The 20,081-nt window shown below is 48.1% G+C and overlaps 1 protein-coding gene and 1 long non-coding RNA gene across 2 annotated transcripts in view; both read left to right on the top strand.

Annotated features, from left to right (window-relative positions):
* The first annotated feature begins 711 nt into the window (after nt 1-711).
* Nucleotides 712-20,081, top strand: part of EXOSC5 (exosome component 5) — a 42,283-nt gene continuing 22,913 nt past the window's right edge. The window contains exons 1-4 of the mRNA XM_081869701.1: nt 712-958; nt 3,493-3,606; nt 8,227-8,348; nt 17,612-17,752. Coding sequence (XP_081725827.1) covers nt 847-958; nt 3,493-3,606; nt 8,227-8,348; nt 17,612-17,752 — 489 coding nt within the window. The 5' untranslated portion in view covers nt 712-846. The remainder of the gene's footprint in view (nt 959-3,492; nt 3,607-8,226; nt 8,349-17,611; nt 17,753-20,081) is intronic.
* Nucleotides 972-3,268, top strand: LOC309346317. The gene is made up of 2 exons (XR_014158599.1): nt 972-1,745; nt 2,107-3,268. It is a non-coding gene; the product is annotated as an uncharacterized lncRNA (long non-coding RNA).

Raw genomic sequence — 20,081 nt, 5'->3', positions numbered from 1 at the left:
TGCTGACATGTTTATTGTAAGGAACGCAGGGTGAGGGAGATGTGGGGAAGTCCAGTTAATAATGTAAAAATGCATTTTGAAAGTTGGATCGCTTTTTCTTTTTCTTTTTTCTTTTTTCTGTAAATTGAAAATGTAATAAAAATTTTAATAAAAAAAAAAAGAGAGAGGCGAGGAAAATGCAACATGGCCCAGCAGCTGCAGCAGCAGTGGCGGGGGTGTGAGGAGGGGCTGCCTGGCGCGCCCTCCGCGGCCCTGACCCGCGGGGAGCGCTGAGAGCCGCTGCCTGCCGGACGCCTTCAGCCCGGACGCGCGCACAGCTCGTCGGTTCCGCGAGACATGGGGCTCTGCTACAGCCTGCGCCCGAGGCTCTTTGGCGACTCCGGAGGTGGCGAGCGCACCCCCCCCAGATGTTGCGCCCGGTGCGGCCGGCCCCCCCTGCACCCCCCACGCTACGCCACTGTGACCCCCACACTCATCCACACTCTGATTCCTAGGGGACACCCCAAGTTTCCCCCTTCCTGAACCATTTTTTCTAATTCATGAAGCTCTCTCTGTTTATGTGTGCGAACTCTTAAAGCACATTTGAAGCACATCCTTCCCCTCAAAGGATTCTGGGCCTTGTAGTTTCCCCCTCACAGATCTCCTGTTCCCAGCATCCCTTCGCAAACTGCAGCACCCAGAATTCTTGGCGGGAAAGGCTGTGCTTTTTTGAATGTGCTTGAAAGACTTAAGAAGGTTTGGTGTGGCTTGTTGCTTTAAGAGGAGGAGTCGGCTCCCGTAGCTCCGCCCCGTCAAACCCCGGATCCGGAAGCATCAAGGGGGAAACCACGTGGGCGGATCGGAGCGATGGAGACCGAACAGAAGCGCTTTGATTCTGGGGATCTCCCTGCGCTGCGCCGGATCCTGTGTGAGCAGGGACTGCTGTCCCGTCCTGATGGCTCTGCCTCCTGGATGCAGGGTCAGCTGTGGCTTCCTTTCCCCCATCCCACCTTCCTGCTCCTCCATCTCTGGGTTATATCCTCTTAACTAGCGCTGTTGATACCCCGTAGGTGTGGGGTCCAGACGGGCGTTTCTCAGGTCGCCCCTTCCAAGTACCTGAGAGGCTTTTAAGGTTCTCTTTGACTCGGGGTCTTCCTTCCCTCGATACCGCCCTGTTGCTCTTACTTCCAGTCTGGAACTCTGTTTGGGATGGTCTTTAGTCTCATATCTCCCCGGCTCCTTTCCTTGCCCGAGTACCAGATGCTTAATACTTAATACCCTTTGCTTTCCTAACCCCCCTCCAAAACAGAGCTTTTAGATCATAGAACTGCAAAGTTGGAAGAGGTCCCGGGGGTCAAATCTAGTCCAACCCCCTGCAATGCAGGAATCTCAGCTAAAACATCCATGACAGATGGCTACCCAACCTCTGCTCCAGTGAAATAGAATCCAGAACCTCTCAAAGGAGTCCATTCTACTGTGCAACAACCCCTACTGTCAGAAAGGTTTTCCTGATACAGTATTTAGTCAGAATCGCCTTTATTGTAACTTGAACCCATTGGTTTGGGTTCTACCCTCTACAGCAGGAGAAAAGAAGATTGAGCCATAATCCATGCTGATTTAAACTGAGTGAGGGAACCCCCGCTCTCCCCGCAAGTTAACCCTGGTAGGTTATGGTTAAATTATAGAGTTTGCTACCCCATGGTTTGGTGGTAGACTGCCAACTTGTACGGCTTAAAATGGGAATTAGGCACATTCAGGATGGATAGGTTATCGTTGGGACATGGGTGGTGCTGTTGGTTAAACCACAGAGCCTAGGGCTTGCCGATCAGAAGGTCGGTGGTTCGAATCCCTGTGATGGGGTGAGCTCCCGTTGCTCGGTCCCTGCTCCTGCCAACCTAGCAGTTCGAAAGCACATCAGAGTGCAAGTAGATAAATAGGTACCGCTCCGGCGGGAAGGTAAACGGCGTTTCCGTGCGCTGTTCTGGTTCGCCTGAAGCGGCTTAGTCATGCTGGCCACATGACCCGGAAGCTATACGCCAGCTCCCTCGACCAATAAAGCAAGATGAGCGCCGCAACCCCAGAGTCAGCCACTACTGGACCTAATGGTCGGGGTCCCTTTACCTTTAGGGTATCGCTGGCAGCTAGTCATGTTGGCCTTGTGCCTCTGTATGCAACTTGCCAGGGATCACAAGCAGGAGAGCGCTGTTACTCCCATGTCTTGCTTGTGGGATTCCCATGGGCATCTGTATGTGGTGGCTGGTGCCCATTGAGAAGGATAGGGTGGAAGGCAGAGAACCCAGCAGTTAGGCGTTGCCAGAGCCAATGACAAGCACAGCCAACTAAAGCTAGTTTGGCCCCCGTCCACGTCCTTAACTGAGTTCTGTAATGGCAATGCCAAAACTAAGGGGGAGGATCAAGGGTCTTGGAACCAAGTCTTATGAGGAATGGTTGAGGGAGATGGGTAACTTTAGCCTGGAAAAGAGGAGACTGAGAGGAGATTAACCATTTTCAAATATGTGAAGGCCTGTCACTTGGAAGATGGTGCAAGCTTGCTTTCTCTTTCTCTGGACCATGGGTAGGCAAACTAAGGCCCAGGGGCCGGATCCGGCCCAATCGCCTTCTAAATCCGGCCCATGGATGGTCCGGGAATCAGCGTGTTTTTACATGAGTAGAATGTGTCCTTTTATTTAAAATGCATCTCTGGGTTATTTGTGGGGCATAGGAATTCGTTCATCCCCCCAAAAAAATATTCCAGCCCCCCACAAGATCTGAGGGACAGTGGATCAGCCCCCTGCTGAAAAAGTTTGCTGACCCCTGCTCTGGACGGTAGAACCCAAGCCAAATGGATTCAAGTTACAAGAAGGAAGATCCTGACTAAATCATGCAGAACTTTTTGACAGTAAGAGCAGTTTGATAGTGGAACAGACTCCCTTAGGAGGTGGTGGAATCTCCTTTCTTGGAGGAATTTAAGCAGAGGTTTGATCTGTCATGGGTGCTTACTAGTTGAGATTCCTGCATTGCAGGGGGTTGGGCTAGATGACCCTCTGGGGTCCCTTCTATGAAACTGGGAGGCAGTGCTACGGCCAGAACTGCCTGTAAATAAGAAAGCAGGCTGGAGGGGGCTGGGTAATGGCATAGCTGTCAGCGTTTCCCTTTTTTTAAAGGGAAATTGCCTTATTCCAAATAGGATTCCTTGCAAGAAAAGGGAAAAGTTGGCAGCTATGGGTAAGGGCAGACTGCAGTTGCTGGGGCAGGGCCTCATTTGCCCTAATGAACCACCTTGTGCTGGGGGAAAAAATAGAATGGAAAAGGCAACTTGTTTGGTTTAGAAAAAAGCTGTGACTGCTTCTTTTCCCTCCCCTCAGGGCAGCTGGATAGTGAACTGTTCCTCAGATTTCTATCCGTCCACTGCTTCTATGGTAGCAGTTAGGAGAGGTGGGAGCTGGATGGTGACTGTTCCATCACCAAATTAGTCTAAATTGTTCATGTCCCCCCTTTCCCTGTTTTTTTCAGGAGACACTTCAGTACTAGTTGGAGTGTACGGGCCAACTGAAGTCAAGGTCAGCAAAGAGATCTATGATAAAGCTACCCTGGAAGTGCTTCTGAGGCCCAAAGTGGGTCTACCAGGTGAGAAGTATTGCAAACCGACTCATATATCCCCTTTTGGGAATTGCTTTGACCCAGGTGCTTGCCCCTAGAATTTGTATAGTCAGGGCAAAGTTGGGGCGTGCAGGCCATCTCGCTAATATGGGTGTTCGTTTAAATGAATAGGTGTTGCGTTCTAATACAGTGGTACCTCTGGTTACGTACTTAATTCCTTCCGGAGGTCCGTTCTTAACCTGAAACTGTTCTTAACCTGAAGCACCACTTTAGCTAATGGGGCCTCCTGCTGCCGCCGCACCACCGGAGCACGAGGTACTATTTCTGGGTTAGCGGACTCTGTAACCTGAAGCGTATGTAACCCGAGGTACCACTGTACTGTATTTGCATGCTGCGATTTGGGAATTTTTTTCGTGGAGGGAGTTAAAAAACAAAAGGAAGGGCTGAGTGAAGCATTTGTGGCGGACACAGGGCTATATGGGCTCGCTATAATATTGACAGACAGGCTAGTTTTTCCCTTGCACTAACTGCATGTTCAACGAGCATGTGGAGAGACCCCCATGTTTATACCAACTCGATGCTAGGGGAGGTTCTCAGCCAATCTACGAAGGTGCTGAACGTTTGTATTTGGTATGCATGCTGAACTAATTCATTTGTGAAATGCATACCTGGTGGGGTTTGTGGCCAGCAGGCGGAGCTAGTTTGCACAGCCCTATGATGCCCCCCCTCTCCTGCCAACCTAGCAGTTCAAAAGCACATCAAAGTGCAAGTAGATAAATAGGTACCACTCCGGCGGGAAGGTGAACGGCGTTTCCGTGCCCTGCTCTGGTTCGCCAGAAGCGGCTTAGTCATGCTGGCCACATGACCTGGAAGCCGCACGCTGGCTCCCTCGGCCAATAAAGCGAGATGAGCGCCGCAACCCCAGAGTCGGTCACGACTGGACCTAATGGTCAGGGGTCCCTTTACCTTTACTTATGATGCCCCCCACCCCATCCCTGTTCACCAAAATAAGGTATAGGCAAACTCTGGCCCTCCAGATGTTTGAGACTACAATTCCCATCATCCCTAGCTAACAGGACCAGTGGTGGTCAGGGATGATGGGAATTGTAGTCCCAAACATCGGGGGGGGGGGAGTTTGCCTATCCCTGATCTAAATCTCCCATCATGTAAACCATCCTGGATCTGAGGACAAAGGTGGGATGGGATGGGAATTCAATTAATCACGTTTTACTGGGTTGGCACTGGGAACCAGTGTCCAGAAGGGTGGACTACAACCGATTACTCGCAGTGTCTGGGTGCAAGGTACAGTTAGCTGTATTTCTAATCCAGTAAGACAGTCATAGGTGCTTGATTTCCCAGCTCTGCTGCTGAGATCCTTCAACAGAAGATGAAAGTGTTTACCTTCTGTATTCAACAAGCTACAGTGAGCCTTGGGGGTCATACACTCCCCTCTCCTCTGGTGTGACCGCAAGGAAGAGATTAGAAACTTCTGATTTCACTTGATCACAATTTAGTGTGTCACCTAAACCCTAAACTGTGGTTTGTTGTTGTTTAGTCGTTTAGCCGAGTCCGACTCTTTGCAACCCCATGGACCAGAGCACGCCAGGCACTCCTGTCTTCCAGTGCCTCCCGCAGTTTGGTCAGACTATTGCTGGTAGCTTCGAGAACACTGTCCAATCATCTCGTCCTCTGCCGTCCCCTTCTCCTTGTGCCCTCCATCTTTCCCAGCATCAGGGTCTTTTCCAGTGAGTCTTCTCTTCTCATGAGGTGGCCAAAGTATTGGAGCCTCAGCTTCAGGATTTGTCCTTCCAGTGAGCACTCAGGGCTGATTTCCCTAAGAATGGAGAGGTCTGATCTTTTTGCAGTCCGTGGGACTCTCAAGAGACTCCTCCAGCACCATAATTCAAAAGCATCAATTCTTCGGCGATCAGCCTTCTTTATGGTCCAGCTCTCACTTCCATACATCACTACTGTGGTTAAATGTCCACTATGGCTTGTTTAAAGAAGCTAGCTTCATAACACCTGCTTTGAAGATGGCATGGTTCAAACCCAACTCATCATCTGCATCAATGACAGCTTGTTGGTTCAGACCAGTGGTGGGTAATCAAAATGGAAGTGAACGTTTTCTCCTTGTGGCCATGCCGGAAGGGTTTGGGGAATGCTTGGGGGAATGACTTGTTCTTGTCACAATAAACTATGCCTTAGTGTGATGTCATTGAGTTAAAACTGCTCCGCATGTCCCCTGAGTGGGACGCTCGACGTGTGTCACCTTTGTTAAATCTTCCATTATATCCATTTCCAAATGTCTCTGCGTGGCAGTGTTAGCAAGTGAAAACTCAAATCTCGTCCCCGTGTTGTTCTAATTTAAATTTAGCATGTGTGCTCACCATTCATCTCCTTCCCCCACCCCCAGGAACTAGCATAATCAAAAGGTGAGATGAGCTGTTATCTTCATAACCAACTGGGCCATCTGGTATCCTGCAGTGATACCATCTGGATATCTTGTTCCCTCCACAGGGAGCTCACAAAAGAAAATTGCTGGCATCAGAGAAAAAAAAAGGATTTCTCCCTTCCTTTTTTCCCCACCCGCTGAGACTTTCAGTGCATGTGAAACCTCCAGAGGGGGCTGGCTTTGCTGTGAATAATTGAATTAAGAAACAAAAGAATTTGTTTCCTTTTCTGTGGAAACAGAAGAGCTTTTAAAAAAATTAAATCCTGCTGATCCTATTTGCAGACTTGACGGTATTAATGGTAAAAGAGGAAGAGAAGTGTGTTTGGACATGTGTGTGCCTTGAGGTCCTGCGTACTTAAGGAGAGTAGCTTCTGATGTGCAAGATTTTGAGTTTCACAGAAATCTTTGTCGGGCATGAAAGGTTCTGTGGAACCTGAAAGCCTGTATAGGGACATAAGAAGCTACCTTATACAGAGTCATACCACTAGGTCCATCTAGCTCAGTGTTATCTACACACTGACTGGCATCTGCTCTCTCCAGGATTTCAGACAGACAGCCTCTCTCAGAAACTACCTGGAGATGCTGAACTGGGAACATTCTAGATGCAAAGCAGATACTCTGCCCTTGAGCTGGGGTCCTTCCCGTGCTCCTGACTTTACCTGAAACTATCCAATAAAAAATAGAATTTGATCTGCGTATGTACCTGCCCTTTGGGATCAAGACAGTACTCACTAATAGAATTTGTGATGTGGGTGGCTGTTTCTTCAAGTGATATTGTAGGACCTGGGATGGGTGGGGTGGAATTTCCTGGATTTAACCATTTCAGGTGACAGAATGGATGTCTCAACATTTGCAGGGCTGCTTCACACAGTGCCTAGTTAAAACTATGGAACTCACTCCCACAGGAGCCACCAATGTGGATATTTAAAAGTGGATTGAGGGAGAGGATTGGACATGGGAGATAACTCTTGCCAGTGACTACCAGCCATAATGACTGCTCTCTGGTTCCATAGTTGGAGGCAGTAATGCATCTGAGCGCTATTCTTTTGTGGTAGAGCATTTAGGCAGGTCACCAGCACCTGCCAGCTAAAGGAAAAGCTTCCCTACTGCGTTCTGCTGAATGTATAAACCCCACTTAAGACTCCCTGTTGCTCAGGGCCAATATAAACCTAAGGCACAGTAGAATATAATGCTTTGAATTCCTAGCCCCATGGACGCTGGAGAATTTTCCGGACGCTGGAGAATTTTCTTCTGGGCATTGTGGACCAGAAAGTGTTAAAGAAGGACAGAACTTTTTTTATGTATGCTACCACAGCAGCAAGAATTCTTATCGCAAAGTATTGGAAGATACAAGATTTACCCATGCTGGAGGAATGGCAGACGCAGTTGATGGACTATATGGAGCTAGCTGAAATGACCGGCAGAATCCGAGACTTGGGAGAAGAAACAATGGAAGAGGATTGGAAAAAAATTAAGGACTATTTGCAAAAACACTATAAGCTGTATGAATGTTAAGGAAATGCACGATTTAGGAAATCTTAGCTTCCGCAACTTTAAATAGGTGAAGGGAAATCAAGGCACAAGAATTAGGAGGTGGAATTATGAAATAATTTTATTATGTTTAAATTTAAATTTACAAGAATTGGGACATAACATTTTGAACCTAGAAACATGATAAATTGAAAGATACAATAAGTTATGAAACAAGGTAACAAATTGCTGAAGTTTGTATTACAAAGAATGCAGGGTTTGAAGGTTGTGGGGAAGTCCAATTGGTTTGTTAAAAAAATCATGGAAAGTTGAAGTTTCTGTATTTTCTCTTTTCTCTGTTTTCTCTCTTTTTCTTTCTGTATTTTGTAAACCTAATAAAAAAATAATTAAAAAAAAAAAAGAGAGAATTTTCCGGCTTCCCTCAAAAATGGTGCATCATGGATAAATAGAACCTCCATATGCAGTGGCAGTCTGCAGCCGAGGCCACACAGCAAGGTAAAAGGCCATCATTTTCCATAACCTGCTGTGTTGCCTAGAAACATCCAGCGAGCTGCTGTTATAGAATTGGATGATTATTGGTCTGATCCGACAAGGCAGCCCCGACGCTTGAGCCTCGGCAGTGTGACCTTTCAGAAGATGATTGCTTGGAGCCTCGTGTTTCTCTGTGGCTCACCTGCAGTGCTCTTTGCTTTTCTCCCGCCCAGGTGTCTATGAGAGAAGCCGAGAGCAGATGATCAAGAAGACGTGTGAGGCAGTGGTCCTGGGAACCCTTCATCCCCGTTCCTCTATTACGGTTGTGCTTCAGGTAGTCACAGATGCCGGCTCTGTATCCTTACTGTGTATTATTCTTATTCTTATTCTTATTTATTACCTGCCCTTCACCCTGAGGTCCCAAGGACAGTGATAACAGCTAGATTGCTGGCTGGGATTCCCTTGAGATCTTGTGCAACCCCAGTTTTAAAACATCTGTACCAGTTTCCGGTTCATTTCTAGGCCCAATTAAAGATGCTCATATTAGTCTTTAAAGCTGTAAATGACTCAGGCTCCAAATACCTGAAAAGCCACCTCCTTCCTTCTTAGGTGATGAGATCAACCATGGGTAGGCAAACTAAGGCCCGGGGGCAGGATCTGGCCCAATCACCTTCTAAATCCGGCCTGCGGACGGTCCAGGAATCAGCGTGTTTTTACATGAGTAGAATGTGTCCTTTTATTTAAAATGCATCTCTGGGTTACTTGTGGGGGGCATAGGAATTTGTTCACACACACCCCATCGAAATACAGCCTGGCCCCCCACATGGTCTGAGGGACAGTGGACCAGCCCCCTGCTAAAAAAGTTTGCTGACCCCTGAGATTGACAGAGAGGGCCCTTTTGATAGTTGGAGGGTGGCGCCCCCTAAGTTGTGTCAGAGGCACCTTCAGCGTTTGACTGAAACAGGATAGCGAAGGTGCTGGATCCACTCCTGTGGGAAAGAAGTTCCACAACTTAAGAGGGCATTCTCTGTGGCAGCCGCAGCGAAGAGGCGAAAGTCTCTCTCATGAAAATGACCAAAGAGGCAGAATGGTGCACTTTTGCTTTGCGGTCTGTCTGTCTGTCTGTCTCTCTCTCTCTCTCTCTCTCTCTCTCCCCCTCCCTCTCCCACACATGCACACACACCTCTGCTCAGGCTCCCATCTGACGGCGATTAAAGGTAGACTTCGTACCAGGGCACCTTGTCAGATTGTTCCAGCAGTTATGGAGGTAATGAGTGCAAATTGCTGCAAGCGATCAGGAAGTCTTTATTGCTAAAGCGTCTGAGATACAGATGGCCTCAGATGCTGGATTGTTTTTCAGTCGTGGGGGTAGAGAAGCGGTTCCTGGGGAAAAAAGTCCTGAAGCCACAATTCCAGGGCAGTTGCCCTTCAACAGAGACGTGCCATTATTGCACCTCTGAGTCAAACCAGGCCAAGGTTTCCTTGAACTTGCAATTACTCTTTCTGAGACTATTCCCTTCTGTGAGGGCTGGGGGACCTGTGGGCCTCCAAACGTTGGACTCCCAACTTCCACCATCCAACAGTCAGGTACGATTGCCAACTGCACCACAATGTGATCTTCTCCTTAGTCCTGTGTCTATAAAATATGGGTTCCCCTGGGGCCTTTCCCTGCGCAAGACCTCCTCATCGGTTTTGGGAAAATGTTGTCTTCTGGTGTGTAGCATTCTGTCCAGCGAAACGGTGAATGAGGCTTAGGGCAGGATCCAACCTCTGGCCTGCCTGCAGGGAAGGATTTTAAGGCAGTGGCAGGGACAGTGCTGATTCTTTCAGCCACTCATATGTTGGAGGAAGCATGAAGTGGTTTAAGTCCTGTGCTCCTTCTTAGAAGCATTTTTCTAGCTCTTCCCCGCTGTCCGAAAGCCCCTCACCAGATGTCCAACAACATCTGGAGGGCACCAGGTTGGCAAAGGAGGCAGCTTGCAAGGGTTCGTGCTGGTGAGGGAAATAAAAGTAAACATGCAGATGTTAAGGCCAGCAGGTGGCAGAAGCACTTCAAAAAAAAAAGTATTATTGAAACACGGCTGTTTTAGGCTATGCAGCTCAGTTCTTAGGAAGCTCATTTCTCTGCAAAGGGCAGGGGTGGGCCAATTAACAATTCTGGGGCCAAAGGTTCTTCAGCATCCACAGATTCCTCCCCATTGTCCTGCAGCCATATTCATGCAAAATTCTGTAATGTCAACATCCTGGTCAGTAGGCATCCAACTTGAAAGCAGGTTGGTGGTAGCTGATGGAGCTCCCTGTTTTCCCCAAACTGCTGTATCCAAGGAAGAAAGAGATGATTTAGAAATGGAGGGAGGAATCCACCCTTCTCTTCTTCGAAAGCCCATTTTGAAAATGGTTGGGGTGGACAGGGGTGGGGTGGGGGTTGTGGAGAGCTGTTCAGCTTGCTTGCATGCTCTCCTGTTCCTCTTCTGCTCCACCCATCGCATCCATCTACCCATTTTATGGATGGATTGGAGGAAGACTGAGAGTGAATAATGAGGAGGACGGTGGTCGGATCTAGCCCAGGATTGCTGGTTGCTGATCCCTGATCACAGACGATGATATTTTATGTGAGCAAAAGTAAATAAATATTATGATGTTGCACATTCTACCATATAAGTACAAGTAATCTTTCCCCCCAGCTCAGTTTAAACAAAAATCTATAGGTCATATGTCTCAGATGCCATTAACTTAAGTGGAGTCTCGGGCTGAGGTGGTTCCTCGTGCTAATCTGCTTCTGGCATAATCAGGATGGTGAATGTGGACAAAAACTGCAATTAAGCAAACAATGGAAGTCATAGGGACCAGACAGAAACGGGCTAAGGAAGGAATGTCTTCTCTGTGGCACATTAAATCGGTTGTCTTTGCTGGGTGCATCTGCCAACTGGGTTTGTGGCTGCCATTGGTGTTCAGCCTAATAGCATTCCAGCCAACCAAGAGCCATTAATAAAAGCTTGAGGGAGGGTGAGAAATATTAGCTTCTGCCAGGTGTTCTGTGGAAAGGAGAAATGGGGCTGTTTTCTGGCTGATCGCAGCAATTCTTCTTGGGATGCAGGCATTTTGAATTAGGGAGCGAGTGTGGACTTTGGCCAAATGCAGGAAAATCTTTGTACCACCCCCCCAAGTCCAAAAATAAAAATAAAAATCCCTGTGGCACATATAACAGCATTTGCTTCAACACCTTTTCCTGCCTCTCATCAGCAGGGTGCTTAATCGTCTTATGCAGCTCAAACCTAGCCCACTTTAAAAATCTTGGATTTTAATTTTTGCAAAATCTTGTGACATCAATAGGATGCCCATTCTTTAGATAGTTACATTAAAAAAATCCAAAAGGTCCAGAAAGTTCTGTTGGAAGTAGGTTGGGAGGGGGGGTTGCTGTGATTTGGGGGGCTGTTCTTCCCCCCACCCAAGTTTCATAATTTATATCCTGCTTTAAGAACCAGGAAGTCGTCCCAGCTCTGCAGATAAGTAATCCTGATCAGTAAACCTATCCGGCTGCTTGCTGCTGTGTCAGATATTTGAGGGATATCTAGGATTCAGTCTAGGATTATCAGCTGCACCCCAGATATCAGTGTCCCAGGGCAGCTAGGCCACGGGGTCGTAATTGGCAGATTTCCACCCGTTTCCAAAGTGGCGCAGTTTATCTGTTTGTTTCTTCCGGTGACAAATGACAGCGCTGCCGTTTCTGACGGAGCCTCAAATGTGGCGCGGGAGAGATTAACTCCGGGTGCCGCGGTGTTTTATCAAATCTGAATATACAGTGGCTCGGAGGGAATTAATGCAGTTTCGTTTGGAGAGCGGCGAGTGCCTTCATTTCGCCTGTGCTGAGGTTGTCTGCCTGGTTCCATGGCCCCTCCAGCCTGGCAGTGGTGGGGTGGAGAAACACAGAACCTTCTTCCCTGCAAACTTAATCAGGTTCCATTACCGTATTTTTTGCTCTATAAGACTCACTTTTTCCCTCCTAAAAAGTAAGGGGAAATGTGTGTGCGTCTTATGGAGCGAATGCAGGCTGCGCAGCTATCCCAGAAGCCAGAACAGCAAGAGGGATTGCTGCTTTCACTGCGCAGCGATCCCTCTTGCTGTTCTGGCTTCTGGGATTCAGAATATTTTTTTTCTTGTTTTCCTCCTCCAAAAACTAGGTGCGTCTTGTGCGTCTTATAGAGCGGAAAATACGGTAATTAAGATTCCCGACTGGCTCTGTACCCTAACATTTGAGATGGAGGCTAATTTCCTCATCGCATTGGCTTTGAGAAATCCCGTGAGGCAGGAGGGGAGCCCTGGGAAGCAGGACTTGTGAGGAAGGCTGACTTGCCCTGAGCCATCCTGCGGCAAAGATGGAAGTTGAGTAAAGCACAGAGCTGTCTGATGCTCAGTCCTTGGGGTTGCAGTAACTCTGTAGGGTATCTCTGAGGTCTCCAGAGTCTTGCCAGAAACTGCTTGCCAGTTAAAAAGGTTAAGGGACCCCTGACCATTAGGTCGAGTCATGACCGACTCTGGGGTTGCGGCGCTCATCTCGCTTTACTGGCCAAGGGAGCTGGTGTACAGCTTCCAGGTCATGTGGCCAGCATGACTAAGCCGCTTCTGGCGAACCAGAGCAGTGCACGGAAATGCCATTTACCTTCCCGCTGGAGTGGTACCTATTTATCTACTTGCACTTTGACGTGCTTTCGAACTGCTAGGTTGGCAGGAGCTGGGACTGAGCAATGGGAGCTCACCCCGTCGCGGGGATTCGAACCACCGACCTTCTGATTGGCAAGCACCACCTGCGTCCCACCGCTTGCCAGTTAACCCTCTTGTAAATGTCCTGCCGCTGTTAGGGAGCTGTTTCACACCTGAGAGCTAAATGAGACTCTTGTGGGTGCAGCTTGGGAGGTGGGTCTCTTGGCACCCAGGAAGGCTGCAGCACATGGCAGTGCCGTCCCAGAGCCATGCACAGAGCATCCTTCCCCTGGAGTCCAAGCTCACCTCCTACCTGTTCTGTTTACCTACTGACGAACAGGGATCTTTCTAGCAGGCTTGCTGACCCTCTCCCCCTTTCCCATTCGCTGCTGTTGTTCGTACGCCCCTCTGAAAGGACAGGATGCTAGACTAGATGAGCCCTTGGTATGATCCTGCAGGGCTGTTCTTGATTTCCTAGGCCTTCTCTTGTGGTGCCTGACGGCTGCAGTTTCATGAGCCCTTCTCCGTGTGCCTCCTCCACACAAGGGTAGCAGCACGAGAACAGGGCCTTTTCTGCGGTGGCTCCCTGTTTGTGGGATTCTCTCCCCAGGGAGGCTCGCCTGGTGCCTTACTTACATATCTTTCAGTATCAGCTTGGTCTCTGATTTCCATATGTGTGTGTATTAAAAGTCCTCCCTGCCCTAGCGGCTAGTTCTTAGCCATGGCAGCTAAATGAATCCTCTGTGTTCGGAGACAGTTTACCTCCCCGTACCAGATGCTGAGGACAAACCGCAGGAAAAAGCCTGTGGTGCCCTGCTTGCGGGCGTTCCCAGCGGGGCATTTGGTTGGGAGCACAGGTGGCTAATCTGTGGCCCTCTGGATGCCCTTGGACTCCCAACTCCCATCATCCCTGGCAAATCGTCAGGGATAATGGGAGACCAGCAACCTCAATGGCCGCCTCTCCCCATATAAACCATTCTGGACTCTGCATTCATCATCTGAGGCCCTTCTCCGTGTGCCTCCTCCACACAAGGGTAGCAGCACAAGAACGGGGCCTTTTCTGCAGTGGCTCCCTGTTTGTGGGATTCTCTCCCCAAGGAGGCTCGCCTGGTGCCTTCCTTACATATCTGTCAGGACCAGGCAAAAACATTCCTCTTTAACCAGGCCTTTGGCTGATTAATATTCTGCAGCCTTTTACATGTGTGTTTTTTTTGGGGGGGAGGGGGCATTATTGTTTCCTTGTTGTAACTGTTTCCTTGTGTTTTTACCTTGTTTTGTGAACCGCCCTGAAATCTTGCGATGAAGGGAAGTACAGGCATACATCATGTTACGTTTGCTTCAGGTTGAGTTCCTTCCGGGTTTTGCTGCTCGCGCATGCGCAGACGTGCAAAATGATGTCACGTGCATGCGCAGAAGTGGCGAATCGCGACCTGCGCAGAAGCGGTTTGCGTTCCTTTCAGGTTGCGAACGGGCCTCCGGAACGGATCTCATTCGCAACCAGAGGTACCACTGTATATAAATCAAATAAACAGATATATAAGTCTGGAGGGCTGCAGGTGAGCCAACCTCAAGGTAGATCTTTGATGTGATCCAGCAAGACATTTCTGACACAGGATAGGCAATATCCCCCAGAGAGTAGGTTGGTTTGCCCCATGGATTAATGGGACAATTCTGTGTGGCCTGTGCTTGTGCCCTCCTTCCCCCCCCCCCTCGCACGGCGGGTAGCTATTTCGAGAGCCCGGCCTTGCAGCCCCCTCCTTTCTCCTCTCCAAGCTCCCAGATCCAGCCTCTGATTAGTCTCTTTCCTCCCAAGGCTTTTGCCATCTCAGTTAGTCAGCGCCGGATAACAAGAGCTGCCAGCCTTCGTTTCCATCTGCCACTGAGCATCCCATACGATGCCGGCTGATTAACCTGGAAATGCAGGATGCCAGGAGTGAGAGATGCTTTGGACTTCCCCCATGGCTCAGCCATTTAAAAAAAAAGCAAAACACACACAAAAAACACCACTGTTCGTTGGGGCCATACAGGGAGGATAACCTTGTGACCTTGCAGGGAGGATGATATTGCAGAAAGGCGCCCTCCATCCTTTTGTAGCCTGGATTAAGCCATCATTTGGTTTCTAGGGGGAGGAGAATACCAAAGGAGCTACATAACCTAGACCCAGCTGAAAATGGGGTTGATGAAAGGCAGGTGGGAAAGAAGAAGCAGGAAATGGATGGAACCAGTTACTGGTTGCTTGGGCGCCCTGGGCAGAATCCAGTCTGGCGCTAAATAATAATAATAATAATAATAATAATAATAATAATAATAATAATAATAATTTATTATTTATACCCTGCCCACCTGGCTGGGCTTCCCCAGCCACTCTGGGCGGCTTCCAACAAAATATTAAAATACCATAATACATCTAAGGAGATCATTAGGTCAGCTTGAGGATTTCAGTCTGCGCAATGGAAAATTCTCCCCCTCTGAACCTGTCCTAGGGGTTCTTCTAACCCTTCGGAGCAGATTTGGGGGGAGGAGGAAAGGCCTGTTGTGCAGGTGTATATCCTTGTGTCAGCGGGACACAGCAGGAAAATTCCTCCTGGTCTCTCTCTATCCTTTTCTGCAGCCGATAAGCCACGTGTTGGAACCAGGTTGCAATCAGCAGGCATTTATGAAACCAAACGGGCCTTAGAGGTCACGGAATGTTTTCTACCACCCGCAAGCACACGTGTAAAGCTGAAATGTGCATCTGAGACCCTGGTTACCCTGAAACAAGGACAGAGGCGGTGGTAGGCTGTGTTTTCGTTGCTCCCACCATGCTTGACTGGGCTTGGAGAGTTGACATTTTCTGCATTCTTCCAAGCTGCTTCGCCTCCCTCCACCCCAACCTTGTTAGGTCCAGAAATAAGAAACTTGAATACAATCAATCATTGTGTTTGACTGGTTTATCTGTGCTTCTTCTCCATGCTGGTGGAATATCCTGTCTCAGGTTTCATAGAATTGTAGAGTTGGAAGGTACCCCTGTGGCCATCTAGTCCAACCCCCTGCAGTGCAGAAATCTCAACTAATGCATCCATAACAGATGTCCACCCAACCTCTGCTTAAAAGCCCTCAAGGGAGTCTGTTCCACTGTTGAAGTGGATCCACTCCTTTCCATGAGGCCTGTGGCCTTCCTCGATTTCTTAGCAGCGCCTTTCCCAACCTTTTGCCCTCCAGATGTTTGCTGGCTGGGTTAGTGAGAGTGATCGTCCAGAACATCTGGAAGGCACCCAGCTACAGAAGAAGGCTTGCCCTAGCAATTTGTGAAAAAAATTTACTGCTGATACCGTAATGCCATTATACAGATCTATGGTTTTAAATGCAGTGTAAGGTGGTCTCTATGGGAGTATATTGTATTTAATTATGGGGTATCAGAGTTTTTAGGGGGCTAACCAGGCTGGGATAGCAGGCTTGTTGGTTTCTGAATGTCTGATGTAGATTTTCAATTTTGTTCTTCTGTATGGGACAACGACAATAAAGATTATTGTATTGTATGGTGCAAGTGCATTTGGAATACTGTGTTGTCTCGCCTCAAAATGGACACGGCAGAGTTGGAAAAGGTTCAGGAAAAAAATCGACCGAAATGATCAAGGGGATGAAGCGACTCTCCTATGTGGAAAGGTTGTCGCATATGGGTCTTTTCAGTTTAGAGAAAAGGCAAGTGATAGCTGACATGATAAAAGCTTATAAAATTATGCACAGGGTGAAGAAATAGGATACAGGAAAGCTGTTTTTTTCTCTCTCTCTCCTAACACAAGGATTTGGGGACATAGAATGAAAATGAATGTTGGAAGATTCAAGGCAGACAAAAGGATACATTCTTAACGCAGCGCATCATTAAACTGTTGATCTCGCTTCCCCAGGAGGCAGTGATGGCCACGGATGTATGTGGCTTTAAAAGAGGATTGGACCGATTCAGGGTGAAGGCTGTTGATGGCTTCTAGCCATGATGGCTGTTCTCTGCTTCCGCAGCTGGAGACAGAAACACTTTTGAGTACCAGTTTCTGGAAAGCAAAGGAGAGGAGAGGAGGCTCTTGTTTATATATAATTTTTTTATTAGTTTTTTAACATCTCATTTTCAGCAGTAATTAAACATATTTTTGCATCTTATTCAATTTTTTTTTACTTCCGTCAATCCTGTCTGAAAATTTTCCAATCTAATCTCTTAGTATGCATTTCTTATCTTTCCTATTACATTTCAAACTCATAACCAATATCTTTTTCTACTTTATAACACTTCGTATATTTTTTCTCCTTACAAAACTTCTTGTAATCCTACTAGCGTAATTTGTTGATTACAGTTGCTCTTCTACTAATTCATATACTTCTTCCAATCTTCTGTAAATCTCTGGTCCTGCAGGTTTCAAATCCTTCCTGTCATTTTGTTCAATTCTGCATAGTCCATTAATTTCGCCTGTCATTCTTCTTTCCTCGGAATTTCTTCTTGCTTCCATTTATGGGCTAACAATACTCTTGCTGCAGATGTTGCATATAAAAACAATTTAACATCCTGCCTATTAAGGTCCTGACCTATAATACCAAGTAGAAATGCTTCTTCTTTTTTTAAAATGTATATTTCAACATCTTCTTTGTTTCATGATATATCATTTCCCAGAAGTTCTTTACTTTTTTACATTCCCACCTCATATGATAAAATGTTCCTTCTTTTTCTTTACATTTCCAACATTTATTATTGGAGAGGAGGCTCTCGTGCTCAGGTCCTGCTTGCGAGTTTTCTTTAGGGGCACCTGGTTGGCCATTGTGAGAGCAAGATTCTGGACTAGATGAGCCTCTGGCCTGATCCAACAGGCCCTTCTTACTTTCTGTGTTGTGCTGTGTTGTGTGCCGTTGCAGACTAGTTTTTTTTCCTTAATAAAACCTCTTCCACTGCAGCTGCTAGCAAGCTGCTTGAATGCCACCTGCGTGGGTCTGATGGACGCAGGGCTACCCATGAAGTCCTTGTTCTGCGGAGTGACGTGTGCTTTGGACGCGGACGGCAACATCACCCTGGACCCCACAGCAAAGCAGGAAAAGGTGGGTATCCTGATGTCTCAGCAAGGGGGTGGAATGCATTTGCTCTTTCTGGTGGCAGGGAGTTCCAGAGACCAACGGTGCACTGATTTGAGGAGAGGTGGGAGGAGGAAATGTGCCTTTTTGTGCCCTTCAGCTTGAAATAAAGAAGGCGAAATTTGCTGGGCTTAGTCACCTTATCGTGGCAGGATTCAGTTCAGTCTAGTAAATAAGATGGCCCAATGCTCTCTGCGTTGGGGCTCCTGCGTTAATTGGGTAGAAGAGGAGGTTTTTGATAGATGCATCTTTTCAAGCGCCTGTCTTAGCTGTTAACTTACAGATTTGAAAATAAGGGACCAGCAGCCTCGAAAATAAGGGATCAGCAGCCATAATAATAATAATAATAATAATAATAATAATAATAATAATAATAAATTTTATTTATACCCCGCCCTCCCCAGCCGAAGCTGGGCTCAGGGCGGCTAACAACAATCAAAATAATCCAACATTCTAAAAACCTTTCAATATAAAAATTAATTAAAATCAAATTGATGGCAACCATTAAGCAAAATTCTGTGCAGATTGCCAGAGGAGGGGGTCAGGCTGCGCCCTGACTAAAGGTCTGGTGGAACAGCTCTGTCTTACAGGCCCTGCGGAAAGATGTCAGGTCCCGCAGGGCCCTAGTCTCTTGTGACAGAGCGTTCCACCAGATTGGAGCCACGGCCGAGAAAGCCCTGGCTCTAGTTGAGGCCAGCCTAACCTCTCTGTGGCCTGGGATCTTCAGGATGTTTTTATTTGCAGACCGTAAGTTCTTCTGTGGGACATACCAGGAGAGGCGGTCCCGTAGGGGATTTTCAGAGCACAGGTATGTTCAACCTCTGAGCCCATCCGAGCCAAAGGCAGAAAGCCCAGCCAGCAGCCAAACGAAGCCTCAAGCGGTGGTTCCCACAGCGCAGCAACCCGGCAAAGGGGATGCAGCAAGGAAAACCACCGTCACTCTCCGCTGGGAAGCGCTGAGCAAAGGCGAGTCCCCAGGCAACGCAGCCGATTTGATCGGCACAAGGCATGCAAGCTCCGCCCCCCAGTCGTTCTTAGACTCCTTATTGGGTGAGCAACGCAGCCGAGCAACACAGCTGGAGCCTCCCTCCTCCCTGGCCGGCAGGGAGGGAGAAGAGCTGCTTCCTTTGAAACCCGGGAAATTTAAGGGACATCATCAGTAAGGGACAGCAGCGGGACACGGCACTGGGATAAGGGACTTTCCCGCCAAATAAGGGACGGTTGACAGCTATGGCGCCTCTATTGCTGCAGTGCAACAAGTCGCCCCTCTGAAAGATCAGGGGAAGGACGTAACCCAGTGGCAGAGCAGCTGCCTTGCAAGCAGGAGATCCCAGGATCAATCCTAGATAGGGCTGGGAGAGATTCCTGCCTGGAACTGGAGAGCTGATTCCAGCTGGTGTAGACAATACTGAGCTAGATGGACCAATGGTCTGGTTCGGTATAAGGCAGTTTCCTCTGCTCCTGAAATTGGCCTGGATGGTAGGTGGGGACTGGATGCGTGTGAATGACGCCTGGGCCACAGCATCCCTCCAGGTGAGTGCTGCCTACTAAGGTGAAGGAGGACTGTGGGCTCCCACAGGTGGGTCCAGTACTTGTGGGCAGCTGGCTCCAAGCACGTTCTGGAGATCTAGCCAGGCAGCTGGTGCCCTTGTACCTCCCCTTTGGGGAAGAGAGTTTTGAGACTTACCTGCGCGTGTCCTGGCATAAGATAGCCTACTGCTCTGGCTGGGGCTGATGGGAATTGTAGTCCAGAACATCAGGGGAGAGGGAACCCAGTTGGGGAGAGACAGAAAAACAGAGCACCTGTGTTTCTTTGAAATAATAATAATAATAATAATAATAATAATAATAATAATAATTTTATTTGTATCCCGCCCTCCCTGGCCAAGGCCGAGCTCAGAGCAGCTAACATCATAAAAACAGCACAATATTCATAAATACAGACATCAATTAATTAAAATGCACCTTAAAATTCATTCAGACGAGTTAAAATCTGAGTAGGTGGCAATTATCAGGTTGGAAATGAGAGTGGATGTAGAAAGGGGGAATGCAAAAGCCATGAGAGCCAGACGTTTTGGGTTCTGGTTTCCCCACCATTAGCAGGGAGATAAGGTTAGCCGTGAAATCTCTAACCCTGGGGGCTTCTGGGATCCCACCCACAGCTGTGGCAGGGAAAGAAGGTCCTAGGTCGTAGGGGATCTCTGGGTTTTGGCTAGGCTCCCATTCACCCAGGTTGCCTTCACGCCCCACTGCCATCCAGCAGGTGCACAGTTGGCCCAGTGCCACGTGCCACAGA

This window comes from Podarcis erhardii (assembly GCF_964252035.2).
Source record: "Podarcis erhardii genome assembly, chromosome: 7".
NCBI classification, from domain to species: Eukaryota; Metazoa; Chordata; class Lepidosauria; order Squamata; family Lacertidae; genus Podarcis; species Podarcis erhardii.
Note: the sequence above shows the minus strand (reverse complement) of the source record. Positions and strands in the feature narration are given on the sequence as shown.